At 43.2% G+C, this 26,236-nt stretch overlaps 1 protein-coding gene across 3 annotated transcripts; it reads right to left on the bottom strand.

The window, feature by feature from the left end:
• Positions 1–1,718: 1,718 nt before the first annotated feature.
• Positions 1,719–25,669, bottom strand: carhsp1 (calcium regulated heat stable protein 1). Of its 3 annotated transcripts, none has more exons than XM_085351950.1 (5): positions 25,507–25,669; positions 6,456–6,614; positions 5,207–5,315; positions 4,268–4,390; positions 1,719–1,915 (listed from the first exon to the last, which is right to left on the bottom strand). In XM_085351950.1, exons 2-5 carry the CDS (start codon positions 6,535–6,537, stop codon positions 1,753–1,755), a joined length of 477 nt encoding a protein of 158 aa, XP_085208076.1. In that variant the 5' UTR covers positions 6,538–6,614; positions 25,507–25,669; the 3' UTR covers positions 1,719–1,752. The 3 variants fall into 3 exon arrangements, with proteins under 3 accessions (XP_085208076.1, XP_085208077.1, XP_085208078.1); XM_085351951.1 differs by lacking the exon at positions 25,507–25,669 and adding an exon at positions 22,069–22,185; XM_085351952.1 differs by lacking the exon at positions 25,507–25,669 and adding an exon at positions 22,092–22,185.
• Positions 25,670–26,236: the final 567 nt, after the last annotated feature.

Genomic DNA, 26,236 nt, shown 5'->3' with positions numbered 1-26,236 from the left:
ACATTGTCACTGATGTTTCTCAATATGCAGAGAATCCAACCATCAGTAAGGTCCCTGTAAAGGACAACACACATGAAAACCCAGCAGGTTCTTGCTCCAGCTCCGTGCACGATGGCACCTGCAGGAATCCACTTCCACGCCGTTATCGTCAGCGGTGGATGGCTGTAATGGATAAATGCTGCCAGAGGAGGGCAGCAGCCTTTTTCTGATGATAGTAACCTGTCAGCAAGTGCATCACTTTTTAAAAGCGAGTAGATTCACTCCTACTCACACTTAGTTTCACCCTAATTTGTCCTTTAGTCACACGTGAATTTAGGATTTCATGCCATCGCACACTCATTTTGCATTTTAGGTTTGTTTGTTGTTCTATCCAACCTTGTATTGACCACAGTGAGTGAGTTCTGTTTAACTATAAGCCCATATATAGTACTTTAACTATACGTGTGCACTAAACTTATGAGTCCTGCTGTTCTTGGGAGAAGCATCACGTTTTTACTGCAGTTAACTTTCAAAGTTTCTGATACTTCTCATTTTATTAAACCTGAATAAGTGTCTAGTTTCTAACAGCCCACTGAATCTGTGATGTTTCACACTGATCATGTTATTGTTTATATATGTTTTATACATGTAGCCCTCAGAGGAGGTTCATGTGAAGGAGGCCAGGGTGAGGGTGAGCTGGAGGCAGGTGGGTTATGTTAAAGGTCAGCAATCCAGCATTTCCTGAAAGTCTCGTCACATGTAAGTCGTTCCTCCCGAGGCAAAGAACTGGATTCAACATTTACTCGTAATCCTGCGGTCGTGATAAATGAGACTAGTGTCTTCATTTAGTATCACAGACACCTTACAAGTTACAATCAGCCTATTAATGTTCATGGCTTCCTTATTTGCAGCATACTGACAGGAGAACACCTGCTGATGCCAGACTGCAGCATGAACCACACACAAGAGACTGTCCAAGTAGTCTGATGTGGCTTTGGCAGCTTTTATCAGCAGTCCATGAGTCTGCAGTCGTCCTCCTGGGTCAGAAGATACAAGTAAACTGTTTTCTTCTACTAGCTTTGCTTTGTACAAGACAGAAAACTATCAGTGTGACTGAGAAGCTAACAACTGTCCACTGAGTGGCTGTGCAGGCTATACAGGCATGTTTGTTTATTCCTCTGGTTTCCAAGCTAACAGTCAAGGTCCCACAAAACTGTTGCCAGAAACAGTCAAGAGGTTATAAAACTCCTGATCTTAATGCAACTCAACACACACAGAGCTGAAACTCAAAGATCAAAAACAAAACCCTTCCCATCACACAGCGGAAACATAAAAACAAAATGAGGAACTCAGTCGTACCAGGTGAAAGTTCTTTAATTCACTTGTTGAGCCATCCAAACATGTCAAACACACATGATAGAAGCAGGCACAAGCAGAGGAGTACGCCTCAGTGGAGTTTGTAGAATAACCCCATGGCGCGGGGTCCACGGGGAGCAGCCACGGCCGGTTCAGCTCCTCCAAACTAAAATCTGTGAAAACTCTTTTTTCAAACATCTCACTATCATTTTTTTTAAGCAGGGATCTAAAAGTCTAACCTAAGGTGAAGTCCCCCCTCTATTCACAAACCAACAGTATGCACCACCTCTGGCTCCTCCACCACTCCCAGGTTTTTATCCCCCCCCCCCCCCCCCCCACTTCATTCTTCCACCCCGCCCCCCCAATCATGCTGACTCCACCCACTCCTCTTCCCTCCCACCAGCGCGGTTCAGGTGTTCAGCTGTCGACGGTGCGCCCCGACCAGGTTTCGTGTTTGGTCCCAGGTTTGAGATGGGTGATGGTCACCTCCACTGCCTGGATCTTCTCGAGTTTAGGAGGGATGCAGCAAACCTTGTAGCTCACTTCATCGCCTTCCACCGGCACATACTCGCCCTCGATGCTGAGGAGACAGAGACAGAGGGGTTCAAACCCAGCTGGATTTTACAGACACGCTGAACTCTTGTCCTGCTTCAGCCTCCCGAGTGCTGGATGAGCTGTAGATGGAATCAAATACAGTTTGGTGCTCACTGCTGATTCAGGGGAGACAGAACCAGTCACACAGCTCAGTCTCATCAGCACCGGCTTGTTAGGTAGAAGGACTTCAGCTGTAGAGACAAACGATCACTCTGCCTCTCAAGTGGCCATTTGACACCCAGTTTGTGCCTCTCATGTTCTACTACGTTAGCCACAGAGCAAAGGAGAGGAGAGCCTAAAAAGGCATACCTCTCTGATTCAAAAACACACGATACACCAGACGATGAGACACTTCCTGTTGAAGAGGACATGAACAATAATAAGAAACATTATTATAACAGCTCTCCGGCTTTCTCTGTAGATTTTAGTGAAAGTTAATGAACGGGATTCTCGAGCCATGATTTCTCGTGTGGTTTCGTTTTCATATCCGTCTATGCGCACGACTCCTCGCTCAGCTAATTATTCAAGAAACCCAGCAGCATCAAACATCACAAATCTGGATATTTTTGTGACAAACACTGTTTAGATATGATGTGTGGGCTCAAAGTGCAGACAGTTCAACGCTGAACACACAGAGACCACAAAGACACACTGACATGATCAATAAAAGGCTTATTTGTCAGATTTTGCAGGAATGCAACACACTACATCGTCTCCACTGTGTGAGCTTTTCTGTCTTTAATTACTGTCCTACTGGTAGCTCATCTTAGTTTTATTTGACCAAATACTGCAGCGGCCAAACATGTTGGCTGCTTTAACAAGTCTGATTGACACCCCCCACCTTCGCCAGATCCTCCTGTCGCAGGAAAACCAGGCCCATCACAGGTGACCTCTTGCACGCCACTCACCACCTGTTTAACCTGCTGCCCTCTGGTCGGCGTCTCAGCTTCACTAACTTCTTCCCACTTCATGCTGAGTACTGGTTTGTCACTGGTAAATAATAATATAGATTTTTCCTGGACAGTCTTCTTCACATGGCTTTCTTTACCTCAAAAAGGATTTGACAATCATCCCGCACTTTCATGGATGTTAAGGCCAAACTTAGCAGCTTGGCAAGAAGTGCTGGAGTAGTTCTTTACCTCACAACCTACCAAAGTGCTGATGGGGCCCAAAACTCCTTCTCACTCCTGCACACTTACAGGTTTGCACTGAAAGCTCCTTGGACCCTGTGCTTTGAGTTTGCAGAAGAAGTCCCACACTTGAAACGATCTTTCAGCTGATTTATTTATGAAGAAATAAAACTTATCCTCCAATATGCACGAAACAACTTTAGCAGGCGAGCGTGTTTAAAAATGGCCCCAATTTCTCAACAATTTATGCAACAGCTTCACCAGCTCCTTTACTTACAGCTGAGAATCTGCACTTCAACACCCCGACTCATAACACAACCATACATTTGAAATGTTTTATTACTATGAGGCCCATAGAGACGCCTGCACAAAGTCTGACAAACCAAAACAAACCTTTGAGTGGGATAGCAACGCCTTTAGGACCGGCCGAGTCAGTTTGGTTCATTCTTAAAAAAGAAAGAATGGATTTATGACCTGAAGGACCAGAGAAGGCTAATGAATCAAGTCTGCATCTAAAAATCACGTTCAATCCAGAAAACGATCGATTCGATTCTGATAAGAGCTCGAGTTGATTAAGGGGAAAAAAAGATGCATGAGTTCAGATTTTGTGCATTTGTGTCAAAGGGTGCAAAACGCATTAAGAGTACAGATGGCAGAGCAAAGGGGGAAGCTTTAACAGATCTCTACATCAAAAAAAGAAAAAGGCCAGAGGAGGGCACGAGGTTATATCAATAACATTATCAATAAACATCACTTGTTGTGTTGCCTTGTTGCTGAGGACGAGCCTGGTCCTGTTATGTTCGACAAACACGTGGAAAAGTCACTCAAAGGCTTCGTGAACTATTTTATTGTTTTGTGCTTAAAAAGTATCCAATGAGCGGTTTGTGTGAACGTAGGTGTTCAAGTGTTTGTGCGCGCCGCTAACATCTGTGCTTCAGGCCTGTGGGTGATAACAAAGGCACCGCAGTGAAGGTCATCAGATATCCTACACTCTGCGTCGCCTTGCTGTGCGTTTCCTTTCACTCCTACAGAGAGCTGACAAACTTTAACATCAAGCTACACACACCTCATCAGTGACAGAGCAATAAACACATCCTGACCTTTCACCCACAGAACGACGGTGTGAGGCACTCTCCACACCACAGGTGCTTCCCCACGCCGACCTGACCACGAACACATTAATCCACAAAGCACACACACACACTTACTCTGAGATATGGACAAAGATGTCAGCGCCCCCGTCCGATGGCGTGATAAATCCATGGCCTTTGGAGCGCGAGAAATATTTACACATGCCAGTAAACACGGGTCCCTCCGATGCACGAGCCGTCCTACACAGGAAGCACATTACAGAGAGATGGGAGACGTGAGCACAGAGCAGACTGATGAACCAGCAGAGGCAGATCCCTCGTAAGACCCGCCATATATGAAATAAGCACTTTATTTTGAAAGGTCGTTGGCTGCTAACCAGCAGATCCAATCCTGCGAGTCAGGACTGCTGCAGGGCAACCTGCACACAGCGCCGGGCTGGCCCCGAGTGAGCTTTTAAAAACATTTACTTTGAAGCAGGTCTTATTATGCTCTTCAACAACCAGAGTAGCTTTGCACGATTCACAGAATACAAACTCTTGTTTACATCATACAGAGCCAAGAGTGAAAGAAACACATGTGCTAATACATAAAATACAGAGTAATGCATGTGCTCATTGTTTGAAAGTTCATGTTTAAAGCGAGTCTTCTGAAGAGCAGCTGACAAACTGTGACACACTGTGCTGGCATGCACTGCTGTTTGTCTGCATCAGCACATACTAATCATTTACACATGCTGCTTGAATGCTGCATGACGTGGTAACAATGAATTATTGCGAAGAGGCAATTCCAGGACACGAACGATGAAAGCTGTGGGTGTTTCATTGTGGTTAGACACAGAAGGTCTCACTGAACATGCTAATCTGACAGTCTGATTAACAAACTGATCACCGTGCAGCGTCCAGCACGAGATTATTGACCAGCAACGACAGCAAGCCTCATAGCAGCGAATATTACACTCGCTTCATTGGCTTGTGAATTTGTTTCCTCTCGTTAACGTCTACAGATGTGTGTGTGTGTGTGTGTGTGTGTGTGTGTGTGTGTGTGTGTGTCCTCACGCTGAGCAGGTCCTGTTTCTGCGTGTGGGCAGAGGGCTGGGGATGAGGTAGCCTCTCATAGGGGAAGGCGAGCGATCTCTGTGTCTGCAGGCCGGGAGGTGCAGAGATTCTGAAGTGGGGGGAAAAAGTCCTCAGTGTGTTACATTGCAACAAATTTCACGCGACAGCATGGCGAGCGGTTAGAGCAGGGACTGTGCCTGTAATGCATGTGCAAATACATGACCCGTGGCCTCGGACAGAGACGCTAATGCTCCCCCGTGCCTGTGAACCACACAACATTAAACATCTCACAGCATCAGGGACGTTTAATTATGAGTGAACCATCCCACCACCACTATAATATTAACAGAACTGGGTTAACTGGCACAGTAGGTTCACATCAGTGCAACACATGCTGTTCGTACTTTGATCTGTTTATAGCGAGCGCTCTAACAGTGCGCGGTTCCTAAATTCCTGCTTATTTGTGTTAGCTCACCTTGCTTCTTCACTCTGTATGTAAATGACTGTGCTAGTTTTTTCTGATGAAGCTTAATTTGCTCACAGCCAACTGATATTTCCATGAAGCAGGACTGCACAGGCCCACCAACTGAGCATCACTTGCACATTAATACAGAAGAAATGATTATAGATCAGTTGGAGAGCAGACACCTGTTAACACGTGGCCATGACATTGGGACAGCTTACTCTGACAGCGCACTTACTTGGCACATGCATATGGAAATGGTCCATCAGTGTCTTTGTTTTCTCTGCAGACTTTGAATGTGGACTCTGTACCAATCACCCCTCTAATACACACTTCTGAAACAATGGTTTAACAGGTGGAGGCCAATGAGATTTTCCCTTGCTCATCTTGTTGACTGGCCCCACGCTCACCTGACCCAAGTCTACCAGAACACCTCTGGGACATCAAGCTTGGGTTCGTCTGACACCAACAGGTCGAACCTCAGACTGTCCAGGAGCTCAGTGATGCTCTGGTCCAGTTTGGGGAAGCAATCAGCCCTGACATCATCTGTTATCTCATTAGGAGCTTGCCCCATGTTGTCAGGCAAGCACGTGGGCGCCATACAAACTGCTGAGTTCCATTTAGAGTTTCTGCGATCAAATTTCATCAAAATGGACGAGGCTAATCTCGTTAAAGTGCTGATGTGCCGTTCACATTGTAGGATGTTGATAGATTTTGCTCTGAAAGTGAGCAAAATCTTCAATGTCAGGTGACACATGAGAGGGTGTTGTGTATTTATGTATATACCTGGAGACCGTGGGGATCTTGGAGAAGGCAGTGGAGGGGTCACAGGTCGAGACCCCTTGATGGCAGTGTCTTGAGAGGACATGTTGGAAGAGGCAGAGTAAAGGATGGGGAGGGAGGAGGGGCGGCTCAAAAGGGAGCACAGCAGAGCGTGTTAACCACCTGGGAAAGGAGGATGACAGACGAGATTTAGAGCGAGTCACACAGCATGCTTACAAAGAACAGGGTTACCTAACTCTCTCCATTTAAAACACACACACACACACACACACACACACACGCACGCACACACACACACACACACACACACACTAGTGTGCCAGTCTCACCCAGGTGTTACGTGCACTTTTTTACTTCAATAGCAGTTCAAGCTGCAAATCCCACTTCCAGCCCCCACCTGCAAAAAACAATCTGTGCTCATGGATCTCGTTGCTGTGGCAACAGCAGTTCGAGTACACGCCGATACGACCTGACAGAGACGGTGGAGAACAACAGTGTCCTTATTCACCTCAGCCCAGGACTAACATCAGCCATTACCTCACCCTCGACTGCACGTCGAGCAATTAGGTGGAAAAGAAAACGTGCAGCGGCTTCTGCTTTACAGCTGCATTGTTGAAAGAGAAGAAAAAAGAAGAAGAAAAGAGAAAGACGCAAGAATGTTAAACAAATACATCCAGGAGAACTTCAGCGAGGTTGCGAACGCCAGTGTTTCTGAGTACAGCTGCAGAAGAAAGTGGAGCAGATTTCCCACGGTGCACAGGTGTTTTCACACAGCAGTTCTGGGCAGCGTGGGGAGAATCAGGTTTCCCCACATTTAACACACAGCATGAGAGAGCCTGACACATTCTCACAAGAACTTTTTTTAGGAACTACTTTTTGTGATACAGACTTCAGAATATTATCAATCCATCTGCTTCAGCTTATCCGGGGGAACACCAAGGCGTTCCCAGGCCAGCCGAGAGATATAATCTCTCCAGCGTGTCCTGGGTCTGCCCCGGGGCCTCCTCCCGGTGGGACATGCCTGGAACACCTCACCCAGGAGGCGCCCAGGGGGCATCCTTGTCAGATGCCCGAACCACCTCAGCTGGCTCCTTTCGATGTGGAGCAGCAGCTGCTCTACTCTGAGCCCCTCCCGGATGGCCGAACTTCTCACCCTATCTCTAAGGGAGAGGCCAGCCACCCTTCGGAGGAAGCTCATTTCTGCCGCTCGTATCCGCGATCTCGTTCTTTCGGTCACTACCCACAGCTCGTGGCCATAGGTGAGGGTAGGGACGTAGATCGACCGGTAAACTGAGAGCTTCGCTTTTACACTCAGCTCCCTCTTATAGAATATTAATCGACTCATAATTCATGGCATATTGGTATAGCTTAAGCTAGCAGCATATAAAAGTAATTAAACTGGCTTTTTAAAAATAAATGAATGGGTCAACACAAATATAGAGGTGGCTAGAAGACAGTCTGATGTGTTGGAGCGATGGTCGAGCGAGCTGCATTCATCTCAAGGCCACATGATGGCGATATCTTTGTCCTATAGAAGCCAATGGGACAACAACTTATATTTAATTTATTTGCTTAGACCGTCACCTTGGGTCACACTGAATAAAATGTCATTTTGAAAAGTCTTGGTTTTGGCCAAAAAGAAGAGTCCATGTTATAAAACATGCTTGTTTTCTAATGACTTGTCGAACAAGTATTCACCAATAAGCATGTGGTTTCACAGTCGGACCTGCTCACTAAGCCCGCCCCAAAAACACTCAAAGGACAATACAGGTTGCATTATAACAATCTAGAAGTTAAGCATCGTCCTAAGAGGAGAGTCTGGCACAAAGGCACATCAAAGCTGGATGCTTGTTCAGATGGATTAATGAGCTCAGTGGAATCTGGTTTCTGTAACCGAGGATGAATAATAGCCATCGAAAGGTTGGAAAACAGCTGCGGATGTTTCTGGAACAGCTGCGGATAAACAAAAACACCAAAACAGGACCGACTGTTGCTAATGAACACAAAAACTACAGCACCACGCTCTAAATATCTGAACATGATTAGCGCTCTAACCTTTGATCATTTGACATCAGAGTTTGCTCAGCACACAGCCAGTTGCTTTAAGAACCAGCTACACGCTCTGGCAGCAGTTACACACTTTACGGTTTTGAAGCACAGCTCCGAGTGAGCACGGTGTCTGATTAACTCAATAGACACGAGGTTAATGTAATCACAGCCCCTCAGGACAGCGCGCTTCCTTTATGACCATCAACACGTCTGTCTCCGTTTACACTGTGACCAAAGCAACCTCCTTCCCAAAGGAATAGCGAGCCGCTAAAGTTAAAAAAGGAAAAGCTTTTACAGGATGACGGAGAGAACAGACAAACAAAACAGAGGGTCTTTCCAAGGAGAGGAGGTGGGACAGGGAGAAAGTGGCAGATAAGACACAGCACTCAGGGAAAGGTTGGAAAACAAGATAAGGTGAGTGCAGACTTAGCTCACCTCGTTACTACTGCTGCTGTTAAAAGGGCCACCATCACATTCCTGCACAACACACTACAAACTCTGCTTCCTTAAAACAATGCTGGAACTGAATTTTTAAAATGAATATTTTTAAATTTGTCATAATTTTCCAGCATTTTCAAACCTGTAGTTGTGTCACTCTGGTCTGAATCATGAGTTTGTGATTACAGAGAGCAAAATCCAAAGCAAAAGCAAAATGCGTCAGTAGAAATAATGTGCAGGCCATTATTATTATTGGCTGGATGTTTCTGTGGCAGGAGCAACAGAAGTAACTACAGGAAGAAGGTGCTGTGTCCCCCTCCCCTCCCCGAGGTTTCTTCCTGTTTAAAGGGAGTTTTTCCTTCCTGCTGTTGCCAAAGTGCTGCTCACAGGGGGTTTGTGGTTTCCTCTCCATTGTTAAACCTTACAATATAAAGCAACTTCAGGCGACTGTTGTTATTTGGCACCTAAGTGAAACTGAATTGAACCGTTCCTTGGTTGTGCATCACCAAGTTCAGGTTCCTGGAGGACTTCCCGTGACTCTTCACTGCCACTCGTAATGTGTTTTACATCATTGTTTCAGTTGTGAACTTATATTTGCCTCCTTTCATTTTAGCCTTGCTTCGGCCACCCTGAGCACGCCTGCTCTTGTCTGATCTCAGAAGCTAAACACAAAATCATGCCAAACAGGTTCTGGAACATAACAATCAGTTCACCGAACTCAAGTGGCTTCCACAGTCACCAGATCTCAATCTGAAAGGTGGAGCACCTCTGGGATGTGGTGGAACTGGAGACTGGCATCAGAAAGTGTGTGATGGTGTGTGTGTTTTGGCATGCTGCTGTAAAAACAGTGAAGCTGAACACGTTCAAGTACCAGCAGTGGAAGTTTGCCATTTATAAAAGGGAGCAAAAACCATTATTGTAATAATGTTATTGTAAAAACTGGCCCTTTTTTCTCACAGTACATTGCAGGTTATACATGCAACACTAATCAAGTTTAACAACAAGAAATACCCCAGGTAGATTCAAAATATAAGGTAAAATGTGAAAATATACACGCTTTCCATGCTCAAATAAAAATGCTGAGTCATTAGAGGTGTGAAGCAAACGTGAGGAGACCAAGATAAGAGCAGGGGACAGTAAGAGGCCACACACGATAACAGACCCGACATGCATGCACCGATCTTTATAGGAACGTCACAGAACCCACAGCTGGCATCGAACTCTCTGCAACACAAGAACGAAGGTTACAGTCGGCAAAATGTTTGAAAATTAAAGCTGCAATATTCTTTAGTGGAAAAGCGACTGCAGCCTTGACCTTAGAGATTACTGCTCCCTTTAGCATGAACCTCTCAGAGGTGCCAGATTCGTCCACCAGCCCTCGTCATCATCTACTGAAATCTGAACACTCTTACATCCAAAATGCTTCATAGTGATGTTTTTATCCCCTCAGACTCAAAGGAATCCACAGATTTTATTGTTCTTAAATGATCCCACAGTAACTCTGATTTTGGTGTCAAAAATGTACGACTTAGCAACGATGGGAAAATCTTCGTCTGTGATTGTGCGTCGCTTGAAAGCCTTAGCAGATCACTTACACTCGATCCTTCGGGTCTGGGAAAAAAAACCCAAACCTGGCTACGTCCACATCTTCAGGGGAACGCCACACTCCAGACGTCAGAGATTTAAATAAGACGGCATCCAGCTGTCACTCACTAAGAAGGCTCTATTTACTGGCACCCAATCTACGACGAAGCTGGACTCTAATTTTATCGATTTGAAAGGCTGCCATGTGAGTCTGTGTCGCAAAGCATTAGCAACCTGCTGCGATGCTGATGAAACATCAAAGTGTAATGACGCAGATTAAGTTTGATAGAAATTTAGTAATAATAACTCAGTTATTCAACACTTTAGCATCTCAAAGGAAGTTCAGCACTCCCATGCTGCACGTATACGGACACATAAGCATCCTAGCGTGTGTTGCAGTCCATGCATCCTCAAGTATATGATCATGTGACTCTGCTTCAATCCAAACTACAGACATGCAGGACAACAGGAACGACTTCTTGTCCGCTGTGTCCCAGGCTGCCGTTGTGTATTTTGAAGGGAGGGCGACAGATTTGTGACATTTAGCATGTTTGGAGTGTATAGCTAGTGTGCATTGTAGTTTAGTTAGTGTCTAACTTTTCTGCTTTTTTGTGGAAAAAAAAGAAGAAACTGAGATTCTGGGTTCATCCCATCTATCTATCTATCTATCTATCTATCTATCTATAAATAATAGACATATTCAGGATGTCAGTGAGGCAGTTTCAGTGCTTGTTGGCAGAGATGATACTGTATGTAAGGAGGCAGAGAAATCATCGAGAACTGACTTACCCAAAGCAGTTTGTAGCTGTTAAAATGTATTATTTTAAATATCATTGTATATTCAGTACTGAAGCGCGTTTTGATTGGTCAGATTAGTTTTTTAAAATACAAATAAACTGAACAAAAACCATAAATCAAATCAAGCTTGAAAAAATGAAATGTTGCACATTCGTCCAGTGAAATTACACGGTTGGTATGAACGGCTGCATTAAGAATAGATGAGCTGAAACAATATTTTCAACACAAGATATTTGCATGGATTTTGCCCATCCAGTGGGACCACTTCTGTCTCTCTAACAAACTCAAACAATAGCCACTCTATCATCACACACACAGACACACACACACTAGATAAAACCCATGTCCAGTGGAATTTTCCATGATAGTTCTCTGAACAACACGCCACCAGTGACCCTGCTGACACAGCAAATACCAACGCTACACACACTGTCCACACAGACATCGTCGGTCAGGCCGAATCCCACACAGCCAGCTTTGGTGTGATAAACAGCATCCATGTGATGAGGTTGTTGTACTATACAAGTCAGAAACAAATGCATACAGATTCTGTCCCTGTTTAGTTTCAGCCTCCTCAAGGTGACGTCTGTTCATCTTGAGCTGCACCCACAGAGATCTCAGTGTTCCAGCGTCGGTCCCTGACATGTCTATAAGAGCAAGTGCGCTACGTGCTGATTTTCTGCACTAGCTGCTCAAGAGCCTTCAGAGTTTTTCTGCTGCTCTCCTAGTATTAGTGCCAGTAAATTTAATTAGGCTTGAAGTACGTGGAGGAGCTCGTAGGGTGAGCAGAAGACAAATCTCTAATCTTATTCTACCTGGAGTCATCAGACCTAAACTGAATTAACATTTTGGAAATAAATGTATTTGCAATTCAGCTCAGGGTTACACGAGAAATTAATGCCTCTCATATCCGTAAGTTTAATGATTAGCTAACTGTGACGATGTTAAAGCTCACTGACGCTGATCATTCACACCAACGGTGGCACATTTATAAGTCATCCCACATCATGTGACCCTGTCGGAGGTGGGCTGGCATTTACATAAGCGTGGACGTATTGGTGCAGGTTGCCGGTCTAGAATCCGCCTGACTTCATGAGGTGGTGGTGCAGATAAACACAGCAACAGGTGGCTGACTGGAGCTACTCCACGAAGTTGTCAGAATGTTGGGATCATCGGATTTCTTGGTTATGTCAGGTGAGATTCCTGACTATGGAGTGTATACACCGCGTGTTTAGTTAACACGTGACGTGTGGCTTGCCTGCAGTGTGGCTTACGGTTTGTTTTAAAAATGTGTGAAAAACCAGTGAAACAGGGACCAACAAAGACAAGAGCATAAAATAAAGTGCAGAGACTGACAGACGAGAAACTCTGCTTTGAAAGCTTTTATGGGAATATCCGGCTCCGAACATCGAATACAATCAATCGGCCTTTTATCCAATCGAGACACGAGAGCAGGAAATGGAAGAGGAGAAAATGAAATCAAACCAAACATGAGGTCAAACCAGTACAGTGTGCATTTAGAAAAAAGAAACATGACAGATGGAAATGTGTTGAAGAGCGAAGAAAAGGAGAGTTGATATAACAGGATAACCATGTGGGAAAGTAAAGATTCTGCTTTTCCATCGCTCCTTGCTTCGTCTTTTTCTTTACCCCCGACTTCCCTTCTCTCTCTCAGAGGTTCACTCAGTTCCTCGTTCACACCGGGGGGCAGAGAAAGATGAAATGTCCCCGAGGACAAGATGACACAAAGGCAAAGCAAGGACATGAAATTAGCAGGAACTTTGCAGAAACTTGGAGAGTCAAAGGCTGGAAAACTGTAACTGTGGGTGACACAACTACGTCCAGGTGACTGACCTCAGAACAGTCTCCTCTTTGTTTCTGAGCTCCAGATTGAAACATTTTACCTTTAGCTTTGCCCAAAAGCTGCATTTGGCAATAAAAAGCAGCTGTTTAGAGGAACCATTTAGCTTTCTTGCTAGCTGTAATGTTGCAAGACTGGTGTCATAGTGTGAGTCTCTACCATGAACAAGAGAATAGGAATGCAGCTTGACCAGTATTCAGTGTTACGAAACTAAAGTTACCCTTTAAGATTAAAAACTATAAATCCTAGAATCCCGAGGAAAACAAAAAAGAAAGCTGGTCTTACTAATACATCGATGCAACGATACACAAACATGTCACACTGAGCGCTCCTAGTGAGCTGTTAAACACGGCGACTATCCAGCATCCAGTAAAGTGTGGCTTGTCAACTATTTGGGAGCATTTCCGGTTTAGTCTTCTCGTTAAAGGTGAGACAGCAAAAACAGGAAAAGATTGTGCAGTGTGCCGTCACCGCCGCGACTTCCTTTCTGTTCTAACGAATCCTCCATCCAGACTGTTTTTAGATTGATTACATGGAAATTAAAAGAACGAGTTGCGTTACTCAGAGCGTGGAGAGCATTAGCAGCGAGAGCATTAGCAGCGAGAGCATTAGCAGCGAGAGCATTAGCAGCCTTCTTTACTCATAGGTCAATATCCATATGTTATTATGTACTGTTCTATAAGGGGTTGTGACAGATTATAATATAGGCAGTATAAATTTTCCATGATATAAAAAAATGCCATATGACAATATTATTGCTTAAACAATACAACACCTTTACATGTGCACAACACTGGGACAAGGCGAGGCTATAACACCTTACAAGTCGTTATAAATCCCGCTGCCTGCAAGCACCAATAAAACATTTTTCCCGTAACAATAGAAATATTTTCTTGAAATACTGCGATATTATTTCGAGGCTCTATTATCCACTCATAATCCCACATGTCTGCTTATTTTGACAAAAGGCATCCAAATACTTTATAGCTCAAAAAACTTCATCTTTCTCATCGACAACATGCAATCTGTGTATTAGCAGAGATGTGTAATGCAGCTGCAGGCGCATGTCTGCTGTGTTACACAACCGCTGTAATATAGTGATAACATCACTAATTCATTTAAACAAAAAACCCAAGAAGGGGTTGCAATATTGAACCCTTCAGTCAGCTAATAACCATCACATCCCTAGCTACAATAACCATCAACAGCTCAGCTCCCCCTAAACGAAACACTCATTTATCATCCGCCCCTGTGAGGTGCCAGGAAGTATAAAGGTATGAACAAAGCAGCCCCTTAAATGCACCGCTTTAAGGGGAGTTTGATTTCAATCTCGCACTGGTCTCACTGAGTTAAAGATTCCTGGCTGACATAAACCACGGTCACATGTTTGCATCTGCACTGCGACATTCTGCGAGGACCTTGAGCCGCTGCAGCTGATGGAGGCAGAGTCATTGTTGCATCTCCACTCTTAAGCGGTCGAGATGAATGAAGTGGACGGCGGATGCAAATGGCTCCAGGCCCCTTATTGAAGACCTCAAAGCGCGCACACAAAGAATAACGCAATCTGCTTTACAAACATTATGAGCCTGTGTTGAATGCAGAAAGCAACCTTAAGCGTAACATGTGAAGCTCTCTGTGGAAGCCACTGTGGGTGGGTGTGTTTGTGGTACTGTGGATGCGTGTGTGGCTGAAAGTGAATTGCATTTGTGTGATGGCAAAAGATGGTCCCGATCTCTCCATTTGATGACTCACTCCCTCGATGTGCGTCACTGGATTTGGTGTTTTAAACATTACAAACTTGTGAGGGCTGACCATGACCGTCAGCAAACTCCTGCTTCACACCTGTTTACACGAGGAGCCGTATGAATGCAGCTACAGACCTGAGCCCCCACCCACCCATACACCCAGGAATCCACTGTATAGCTTCCAGGTGCACGTCACCCCTGCTTCCCCCACCTCTCAGAACCCACTGTCACCCAGACACAGGCCTGAAACAATACATACGTTTTAAAATGGGTCAGTTAGGCTGCGAGGGTTTGTTTAAGTTCAAGCTTTCTTTTAAAAGCGATCAGCTAATGCAGAACTGAGACTACAACAGAAAACCAAAAAGCATCCGGTATCAAAAACCTCGCCTCCAGATTAGTTCAGCACCAAAACAAGCAGCAGCTATTATAAGTTACTATACTGTGAACAGCTCAAATCACTTTTCACTCAAATTGCTGCAGTTTCATTTTCATATGAGAGGTTTACATTTTTCTTGATTTAAAGGAGTTGGACTCAAACAGCATTATACTGTCCTCGGTGCACAAAGTGTCAGAATTACACCACTTGCAAAATAATTATGTTTTTTTTGGTACATTAGCATACTGTTTTAACATTGCTTAAAAAAAAAAAAGCATAAAAACAATGTTTTCATGGGCTTTAGGCACCGTGTCTCTTGTATATTGATGAGGATCATCACACAGAAATCAAAAGAAGTGGCTCATTTGAAGCAGTGATTTATTCATGTGTTCTTGTGGTCGAGAGCAGGTGAGGAGTCACGACTTCGCTTTGGATTCAATTGGTAATTTTGTTGTTAATCTCATGAACTATCTGCTTAATTTTAAATAAAGCAAAAAAAACAAAACAAAACTAAATTATTATTTTTGCCTCCTAATGCAATACTGTGTAAAACTGTTACAGGCTTTGTAACAATCTTTTTACAAGCAGGTCTTCACTGTGTTTATATTGTACAAGCTGCAGTCTCAGATTATCCTTCTGTTGACATGAAAACTGCACTGGGGAGCTGAAGCCTTCTTCCTTTTCTTCAGGCGAACATGCTCACAGTTCTGCCCTCTCCTGTGGGTGTCGTAACCACAGCTGGTGATTCTTCCTGGATAAAGTAGGAAAAAGGAAGCGACCTGTTCAGTCACTGGACAGGGGAAATGCTTTTACTGCCATGTGTGATTTGCATTCTGAATCTCTTCAAGCTCATCTGGGCAGCCAACATTCTCCTCTTATACCATCTTTTATAATGATTTGACTTTATTTTTGGCCCCAAAACAATAAGAAAAAATAAAAGATAACTTAACAGAAAGATGCATCGAAAGTAAGAAACCTGAAACCTTTGGACACCATGTGTAAGTATTTTTCTTCCTCCTTTGGGTCTTAACTTCCCGACATTCCCCATGTCTATCTTACACGTCTAAATCTCCTGGAAAATATTGACAGTATGATGCACAGACTGCTGGAGAAACATATTACACTGGAATCCAGTTAAACAGCAGCACAAACTCACTGCAACATACAGTAATGTTGCTTGTTATTGATGTACTGGGATTCTTATGCTTGGCTTTCAAATTGCCCAGAATCACAGCTGCAACAGCCAATAAAAAACCGACACAATCATGCCAGACGCCACTTCTGCTCCACTGCAATTTTGGACGTGCAATTTCCACACCGCAATAACCACAAGCTCCTGAAAACAGTGATTTGGGTAATTTAGTTATAGTCGCTTGAAGAGAACTTAAAGCAGCAGATAAGCAAGATCATATCAAGATCAGGTCAAAGGAGAAATAATCACTCATACCACTTAACTCATATTAAAGTTTCTTTTTTTTTTTTAAATATATAGATTAGATATATACATACAACATATCTAAAGTGTGACGGTTGCATTTATGAGGATTCAAACATATGGTTTGAAATAAACGACCAGCAGATTTGATGGTTATAGCTGTGGGACAACAAAAGACCAACATGCTGCTAGATCAATACTGGATTAGCAAACTGACAACTGTATAACTGAATCATGGGAATTTCTCTATAACATGACAGTATATCCACGTAAACAACCATCAACAGGTTTTATGCATTGGGGATTAAATTGTCCTCGCAGACTGATTATGTTTCAGAAACTCGATTTATTTTTCAAACTAGCTAGAAGAGCAGCAACAACATTGTTTAGTGTTTAGGAGCCACTGCTCAAAAACAGAAGGTTTGAGAAAACAGGTTTAGGTGAACTCTGCTCTCGACCTGAATGAATATCCTTTGCTGCACTGAAGGGCATCCACAAACGTCTTTGACCTTGGAGAGCTCTTTAGATTTTTGAGTGATTAAGTCTCTCACTTCAGTGGGAAAGATAAGAGCAGGTCGTAAACGTTTAAGTGTTTCGATAAGACGGCTCTGCACTAAAACTAAGGTGGTTTGAGTCATGAGCACCAGGTCTGATTTTAAGTAGTCGAGTACATTTTTGTCCATGTTCATTATCTGTTTGTTTTTTTTCTCATCCAATAAGATGAAATATTTGTTCAAATATTGTCTCAACTTCAAAGTGCAAAGGTGGATGTTCTCATTTTGATAAATCCACTAAAAATAGGCAGTCTGTGTTTCTCAGCGGTAGCAATCATCAGCTACTGGATGGATGCAGAACTATTAGAGCGCTCTGGACACAACACATGAAACAAACAACGAGCAATTAAAATCATTATGTCGACAATAAGGGCACAGAAACGGAAAATTACATCTGCTGGCTGCTCACAAAGCTCTCTCATCAATCGTTAAATCACACGTCTGTTAATAACAATGTTGAAATGAAGTTTGCAGTGAATCCATTTCCCCCGTAATCATTTACTTTGGCATCATTCAGAGCATCCAGCAGGAAATCTGACACCCAAATGGTCGATGTTGGATACGGAAATAATTCCCGTTGATCCTTTGGACGGATAAAGCTACAGTTTGTTACAACATCGATGTTCAGATGTTGACACATTTTCATAAAACATGACGGTTTTTGTGCACTGAAATCAGTCATTTTAAATTCAGCAGTAAATTCGGCTTCTATTGCCCGATTTACACGACTGACCCCTCCTTTTAATCATTTGAGCCAATAGAATCACGGTAACGTCACTGCGAAGCGGTGAACATTTGTTTTGGATGCAAGACAGCACAAGTAAGAAAGTTTGTGCTGCTGTTTTTCCAAATGCGATGCGTAATTTTGGTCTTCGTTTATGGTTGATTTAGTGAATTTTGTTCAGAGCGTGACGAAATTTGCAGTTTTGGAAACTGTGAGATGTCAGCGTTTAGTAGAGGCGTTACTCATCCGCGTACGTGAATCTGGGTTATGCCTGTATTTGGCGTCGCGGCCCATTAAACTGGACGTCCCCCTCTCGCCCCAGCTAGTTGGAAAAAAGCTGCCTTAGAAGTTAGCATGTGGGGAAGTTGGGGGTTGTTGGCAGACAGGCTGATTAAAAACACTTTGGACAGCAAAGCAGGCGGCAGACACGGAGACGGGAAAAAGCAGGCCTGGGTGAGGACGAGAAACTGTAGCTGTGTGAGAAAGGCTAAGAAAACAAAAGAGTGAGGGGAGTTTGTGGGGTCACTGAGCAATGCAGCTTTCTTTGAATGGAGCACAGATTTATTGCTGTTGACAGTTTGGATAAGAGCCACATTTTGATTTGTCACCTGTTGTGATTAATGATGTCCTCGCAGTAATTGTTACTTGCATATCAAATATGAAACTTTAAAGCTTGTAAGATCAGGGGGATAAAATGTGTTTGTATATTTATTAAGTAAGGTGTGTTTTATGTTTGGAGGTCTAGAGAATCTCATTTTACACCCTGCTGCACATTCAAAACTTCACCTGCTGCAGACAAACAAAATACACACATCGAAGTCAAACAGTGCAACCTGGTCCTGTGGTACCATCACTCAGCCCATACTTTTACAGCTTCCCACAGGATGCATCTTCCTTGACAGAGAAAATTTGGGGGATTTTGGAGGTCCCAAAGCGTTTTAACCGAAGCCAAAGTTAACTCACCAGCAGCTCTAAAACTGTGGTGGGTACATTTACTCAAACACAGTCAGAAATCAAAGGAAAATGATCTCTATCAAACATTGTATCATTTAATTACTGCAAATTGTATTTACTAATGTAGTCGCACCCAAATGGCTCCTTGTCAACCAGGAAAGTCTCTGCAAACCAACATGGCATGTCTAAACAAAGAATAATACACACAAGCGCTATGAGAGAGGAGTTCACCTGCATAAAGACTCCATTATCACTTAAATTGTTTGCTGGCTTTGTGCGTTTCCATCAGTGGCGTCAGATGACTTTCACAGAAAGGTAAGCAGAGATGATGGGTTAATATTACTGCTGCATATGTTTGAGAAATATTCTGTTTATTCACAGCATCATAACCTATAATTCATGTTTGTTGTCCTGTAAGGACAAGTATCTCTTGCTACAATGGCTGAGCACAGCCCTACATCTTCATTTAAAAACAACAACAACAGTCAGTGGCATAAACAGGCTAGCTGTGTTTCCACACAAAGCTAGCTGCGCTGCCTCACTTCTTAAAGCAACTAGGTTGATGAAAAAGACGAGAGCAGTTACTGAGGTCAGTTACAGGACACATAATGCACTCTCAGCATTACAGAGGTGAGTGACAACAAACACATGGCCTGTAAAAGCAAAGATTCCTTAGGAGAGAAATGAAAGCTTGCACACATACAAGGTAATACCTGCACTTTGTTCCAGTCACTCACGGCATTTTGTTCAACTGTATATAAAAGAAAGTGGCTTTGGCAGTGATCTGAACCATAGTCCAGAGGACTGTACTACGAAACCAGATTACTGGATTAGCAAACCAGGTCTCGCTTCAAGTCAGAGTTTTCTGCGTCACGAGAGAGGCTCGGTTTTTACCTGGCTAAATCACCATGGTAACTTATACTGACAATAAAATCTGTTCATAGATTTGGTTTGTTTTTAACTCTTCTGGTCTTTACTGTATGTTTTAAATTTGATAGATTCTCTTCCAGGGGAATAAAATTTAAGTTGTTGAGTCGTATCTCACGAAAACCACTGAATGAAGCATTGCATTGTCACATTAACGTATAAATGTGGTACTTGATTCGAGTCTCTTTCACACTGCTGGAACTGCAGCTACCACAACAGAGGACACACACCAAGATTACCTGCTCAATCAATATTACAATTTGATCTGCAACAAACTACAGTGATTTCCATGCCTCTGTTATTAGGCTATGGGACAATAACACGTAATGTCTAAATATATCCAGCTTAAAGTTTCAGAGCCCTAATGTGCAGCAGCAATCTTAGAAATAAACAGCAACACGTTATCATCTGATAACGTCTGACTAGAGTAGGCGCCGCACAGGGACCATTTCGGGTCTAAGAAGAATGACATTTTGGGGGTTGTCCCAAAACGTTTTAACGTTTGCAAAATGCAAATTTTTATGAGAGCACGCTCGCAACCTGAAGCAGAAAGGCCGGCTTAACAGGGAAAGTTGATCGCTAGCATCATGATACTTGTTACCTAGCTGGGGTTTTAGAATTTGTTGAGCCAGCTAATGCAAGGTAAGCTTTTCTGTGTTGAACTTGTGGGTAGAATACTCCTCGGTATCATCGCTTACGACTGACGCTGTTCTTGTCTGTGTTGTTGTCCGTTGTCATCAGTCGTCTGTTTGTTTTGAAAATGTGCATTTCATTTAGTCGCGCACTGCAGACTAAACCTACCTCGTCGTAGGCCAGACGAGGATCCATCAGAGCACTGCTCTACACCCTCCATTAAACCCAGTGTGAGACCAAAACACAAAAACCACAGTAGCATATAGGTGAGAGAAATGTGCCACAATGAATACATAAATTCAGAGAGATGAGGCAGACAAGCATCTCTGCAAATGCAGTCACATTACACTCTAATATGTAAATCAAACCAGCAGTCAGAAGTCAAAACTATCCTCTTGCTTTCTGTCATGTGATGACAGATCAGTATTCCCACTCCAAACACACACAGACACACAAACCAGTCCACGCATGAATCTATTTGCATGCACTCAGATGCATGTTTGCTGCAGGTGTCTATATGAAAATAGAATGAGGCAGAAACAATGTCATCTCAATAATGATGACATCATTTTAAGACATTATTGGGGAAATTAGGTAAAAATGTCACTGACTGGCTAGCTACTGCCATCACTTTGACTACCACTGATCTAACAGCTCTAGGTGACACAGTCTGCAAGTCTTCCAATCGGTGCTAGCGACAGGATTTAACAGGCATCGCATGACAGGTGATGGCAAGCTGGCAGCACTCATTCGTACAAGCGAGTATGTGAAAGTATGATTTATGCGTCAGCTCCAAATGACGAAACTTGAAGTGTGAAAAAGTATCCAGCACGCTGACATGATTACAGGTCAGTCAGTTAAACAGTTAATATGATGGTTATTGATACGTGCTATCAGCTGTCCGTCCTTATCAGCTAAATGATTCAGTAATATCAGCACACACAGGCGTGAGATTTTCAGATACTTTGCATATATATAAATAACGAACTCAGTGTGACACAATCACCACAGCATACACAGCTTTTACACTACTGTGACACTATGTAGTTAACAGCCAATTTCTTACAAAAATAAAACAGATGAGAAGCAGCTAATGATTATGGAAAATCACACATATCCAGGTAGAGCACAGTTGCAAAGGAAAAGTCATTACTGAAAAGAAGTCCAACCAACACCAAAATAAAAGTCTGTGTGACCTCTGCCACAGACTGTTCTCACTGCATAACCAGCCCGAATGCTGGGACAAAGACAGGAAACACCTCCTCAGGCTGCAGCATTAGTCCAAACTAAATATCACTGACAAGCTGTCTGGCTGAAAAGTTTGGAAAAACAAAATCTGATTGATGACAAACTTTACATTCTCCTTCTGGCCTTGACTCTAACGTGCATGCAAACACCATGGATATTCAGCCATGACTGCTAAGATGGCTTGTGCTAACCCAGAAAGAGTCGCAGAAAAGGAAGCCAGCAGTATCGCTGTGTCCCCCGACTGCAAACAGTTCCAGCCATGATACGTTTGCATGCAAATCTTAATTTACCAGTTTAACAAAGTGCTTCCTACTTTCCAAAGTGTGAGCGGCGACGTGCCAGGCATAGATCGCAGGAGCCATTCCAGTCACAATTCCCTACCCAGCGTGGAATTTGCTCCCGAGGTAAACAACAGGAAACACAACTGCGCAAAATTTCACTCGTGCACACACACACACACACACACACACACACACACACACACACACACACACCCTTTACAGGAAAGAGGCCACAAAACATTAGGCAAGGCAAGGCAAGTTTATTTGTATAGCACAATTCAACAACAAGGTGATTCAAAGTGCTTTACAGAGACATTAGAAACAAGAACAAATAAAAAGCATGATTTAAAATTGATTAAAACAAGCAAATAACCTAACTAACTAATTAACAAACAAACAAACAACAGTATATAAAATCAAAACAGATAAAATCAGAACAGTAGATAAAATCAGTAGTTAAATGTAAGTTTTGAAATTTAAGCTTAAAGTGTGGATTTGGTGCTTTATTCAAATGCAGCTGAGAACAGGTGAGTCTTCAACCTGGATTTAAATAAACTGAGTGTTTCAGCTGATCTGAGGCTTTCTGGGAGTTTGTTCCAGATATAAGGAGCATAAAAGCTGAATGCAGCTTCTCCGTGTCTGGTTCTGACTCTGGGAACTGATAAAAGACCAGATCCAGATGACCTGAGGGATCTGGAAGGTTCATACTGGGTCAGGAGGTCACTGATGTATTTTGGTCCTAAACCATTCAGAGCTTTATAGACCAGCATCAGAACTTTAAAGTCTATCCTCTGACGGACAGGCAGCCAGTGTAAGGACCTCAGAGCTGGACTGATGTGGTCCACTTTTTTGGTCTTAGTGAGGACTCGAGCAGCAGAGTTCTGAATGAGCTGTAGTTGTCTGACTGATTTTTTAGGTAGACCTGTAAAGATGCTGTTACAGTAATCAAGCCTACTAAAGATGAAAGCATGGACTAGTTTTTCCAGGTCCTGTTGAGACATCAGATCTTTTATCCTTGATATATTCTTGAGGTGATAGTAAGCTGACTTTGTTATTGTCTTAATGTGTTTTTCTAAGTTTAGGTCTGCATCCATCACTACACCCAAATTTCTCGCCTGGTTTGTGGTTTTTAGATGTATAGATTGAAGTTCTCTGGTGACCTGTAATCGTTTTTCTTTGGCGCCAAAGACTATTACCTCAGTTTTGTTTTTGTTTAGCTGGAGAAAATTGTGGCACAACCAGTCATTGATTTCCTCAATGCATTTACCAAGAGCCTGTACAGGGCCTCGGTCTCCTGGTGACATTGTGATATATATTTGTGTGTCATCTGCATAGCTGTGATAGTTTATTTTGTTGTTGTTTATAATCTGTGCCAGTGGGAGCATGTAGATGTTAAACAGAAGGGGTCCCAAGATGGAACCTTGGGGAACTCCACATGTGATACTTGTCTGCTCAGATGTGAAGTTACCTATTGATACAAAGTATTTCCTGTTTTCTACGTATGTTTTGAACCAGTTTAGTACAGTTCCTGAAAGACCTGTCCAGTTCTCCAGTCGTTTGAGTAATATGTTGTGGTCAACTGTATCAAATGCTGCACTCTCTTTTATCTTCTAGTTGTAGCGCGCCGGCTTCCCTCTCCACCTTCAGTTACGCACCGTCATGTTTACTGCACTTTGCTACAGAAACACACGAGCGTTACACTCGATACAGATGAAAATTAAGACTTGAAATGAGATGCAGACAGTTTGGATTTCCATCTGTTTTTGTCCCTCCTCTCTTTGCTGTGTCCTCTTTATGCTATTACACGTCTTTCTCATTGTCTCACGGGAGATTATTACACCCGATCATGTTGCATTCAAACAAGCTCCTTCTGGCTTCACAGCTGTAAAAGGAACAGTCATAAAAAAAAACAAAAAAATAATCCACCGGTGAGAGTTAAAGTGGCCTGATGGCACCGTTATCGTCTATGAGGGTAGCTTCTACAGCTTGTGTTGCCGACATTCAAATGAGTGAGTATCTACCGCCATGTGTAAAACACGGTGGAGGCTCTGACCAGAACCTACAGCAGGTGGAGAGCTGGTTCAAATACCACACCCATCTCCAGCTGCAGTCAAAGAGTTTGAGTCTGAGAAGCAGCTCCAAAATTTATTGGGGTGGTTTCTTCACAGTAAGTTGCCCTCAACCTTATGAAAGACATGGCTGATAATTCAATAAATAAGAACTCAATAAAAAATGAGTGAATCCAGAATTGTTAGAGCTCAGCATTAGATCCAAACAGACCCAACAGCAGGGGGTGTCCACTGGCTTCACTGCATTCTACTGTGCAGTTTTATTGGTGGAGGATGGCGTTCATATTTTGACACAACGTGCTAAATCATCACGTCAGTCAAGCTGACATCGAATGCAGTGTTTATAATAACTCCACTTCAGCGGCCATCTAAAGTAACACCATGACATTTGAGAAGTCGTTCAATAAAACAGAAAAACCACAATAAAGCACTTAACGATGAAGTAGACTGGCAGAGATCGAAATACATCTGAAATTTATTTTCACGTTGGGGAAGTTTGAGGGTCTTATACAGTTTAAAAATACACACAGACATACAGGTGCTGGATAAAACCCAGACCTGCAACTCGCTCTGTAATTTGTGTGCAGCTCTGGAGAGACCTCAGCCTTTAACTGAAAACCACATCCTCAGTGAAACTGTGACGATAGCCAGTCAATACCTTTCCTTAGAAATCGAGGATTTTTCTTCTTCACACACAACCAAACAATAAAACTCAACGATATCTCTTGACCAACACATCTAATGATATTTTTCTTGCTTCAACCAGCAACAGGCAGGAATCAGGGCTCAAAAACACAGGATGATCCTCCACCTTTGCTGTCCTCTATGGCTAATGCACCCACACCCACACGGAGAGAAACAAACACGCACTTGTCCAATAATGAGCTGCTGATAGATACTGGCAATATCATGCGGCTCTTAAGCGCCCACAGATGCTCGTCTTCCAGGACTTCATTAGCTCTGAATGGGGGGGGGGGGGGGGGGGGGGGGTTGAGAAAAAGCCTTTTCAAGTTTCTGAATGAAAGCCTCTGACTTTCATAAACACACAGTGTGTGTGTGTGTGTGTGTGTATTCCCTTGCATGCTTTTGAGCCCCAACCCCCCCCCAAAGGAAATGAACGCCAGCTCGCGCCAGGAAAATCCTTGATGGAAAGCAAAGACTGGAAGTCAGTGAACTTTGGCGCCTCCAGTAACTTACAAATACAAACGAGCTTAAATAAAAACCACACATTTCGTCCGCTGAGCTCATTTATATAAACCACAGTGTTTGTCGAGCAGGTGTAAAGTTCACAGCTTCCTTGGGGCAAAAACTATTAGCTAGCTGCTGCAGAAATTAGCCGCGCGCTCACAGAGCAGCGCTGCGTGTGTTCGAGTCTCACCTTGTTACCTCCAACTTCAGCACTGACGTTTCTTCTGAAGCTGGAAAAGTTTCGGCTCTGAACAGTTTGATGTCGTGCTGCGGGTTTGTTCCCCGCTGTAGAGCGTGGTGAGGATGAGCTTCAGCCTCCCGGAGTCCAGCAGAGTAAACTCTTTCACTCTCTCTCGCTCTTTTTTCCTTTTTTCCTTCTTTTTTTTCTCAATGGGCGTAACACCATCGGAGTGACGTCACCTGTTACCGTAACAGGCGCTACAGCGGGACGTCAAAAACGAGCAGCCGTAAATACGCGACACAACACGCAAAGCGGATTTGTTTGTATATTTTATACAGAAAACCACTTTTTACAAGAACAAAGGAATAAATAAAATGTTTATGTTATGTTTGTTGCATTTGTATGCAAGTTACTGTTATTTTATTACGTTTCAAATAAATAGACAAACTCGTGTTGCGTGGGAATAATAAACAGCATTGTCTGCACGCTGTTTATTTCCTGAATCCTTAAGGCTTCTGAATGCCATGCAATGAATTATCTATTTCTATCGTTTCCTATTTCTGTATTGTTGGTACACAGGATTAATTCAATATTACATGTAAACTCATTGTATATATCGCACATTTGTACATAGTATAAAACACTTTTGGACTAATAATGCTTGATTTTCCCGTCTTTTAGTATATCTTTGATTCGATTTTTCCGTCTGAGGCTCCAGCGCCCCCAGCGTCCCTGAAAA

The sequence above is a fragment of the Diplotaxodon limnothrissa genome, linkage group LG4, assembly GCF_057381915.1.
Source record: "Diplotaxodon limnothrissa isolate DT_005_m linkage group LG4, D_limnothrissa_male_GT1.1, whole genome shotgun sequence".
NCBI lineage: Eukaryota > Metazoa > Chordata > Actinopteri > Cichliformes > Cichlidae > Diplotaxodon > Diplotaxodon limnothrissa.
This window is presented reverse-complemented; position numbering and strand designations above follow the sequence as displayed.

Coding starts and splice junctions, on each gene's coding strand:
- carhsp1 (XM_085351950.1), bottom strand. CDS start 6,537: ATGTCCTCTCAAGACACTGCCATCAAGGGGTCTCGACCTGTGACCCCT. Junction 5,316..6,455: donor AAGATCCCCACGGTCTCCAG/GTATATACATAA, acceptor CCCCCACTTCAG/AATCTCTGCACCTCCCGGCC. Junction 1,916..4,267: donor ATCTTTGTCCATATCTCAGA/GTAAGTGTGTGT, acceptor CTGTCTCCTCAG/CATCGAGGGCGAGTATGTGC.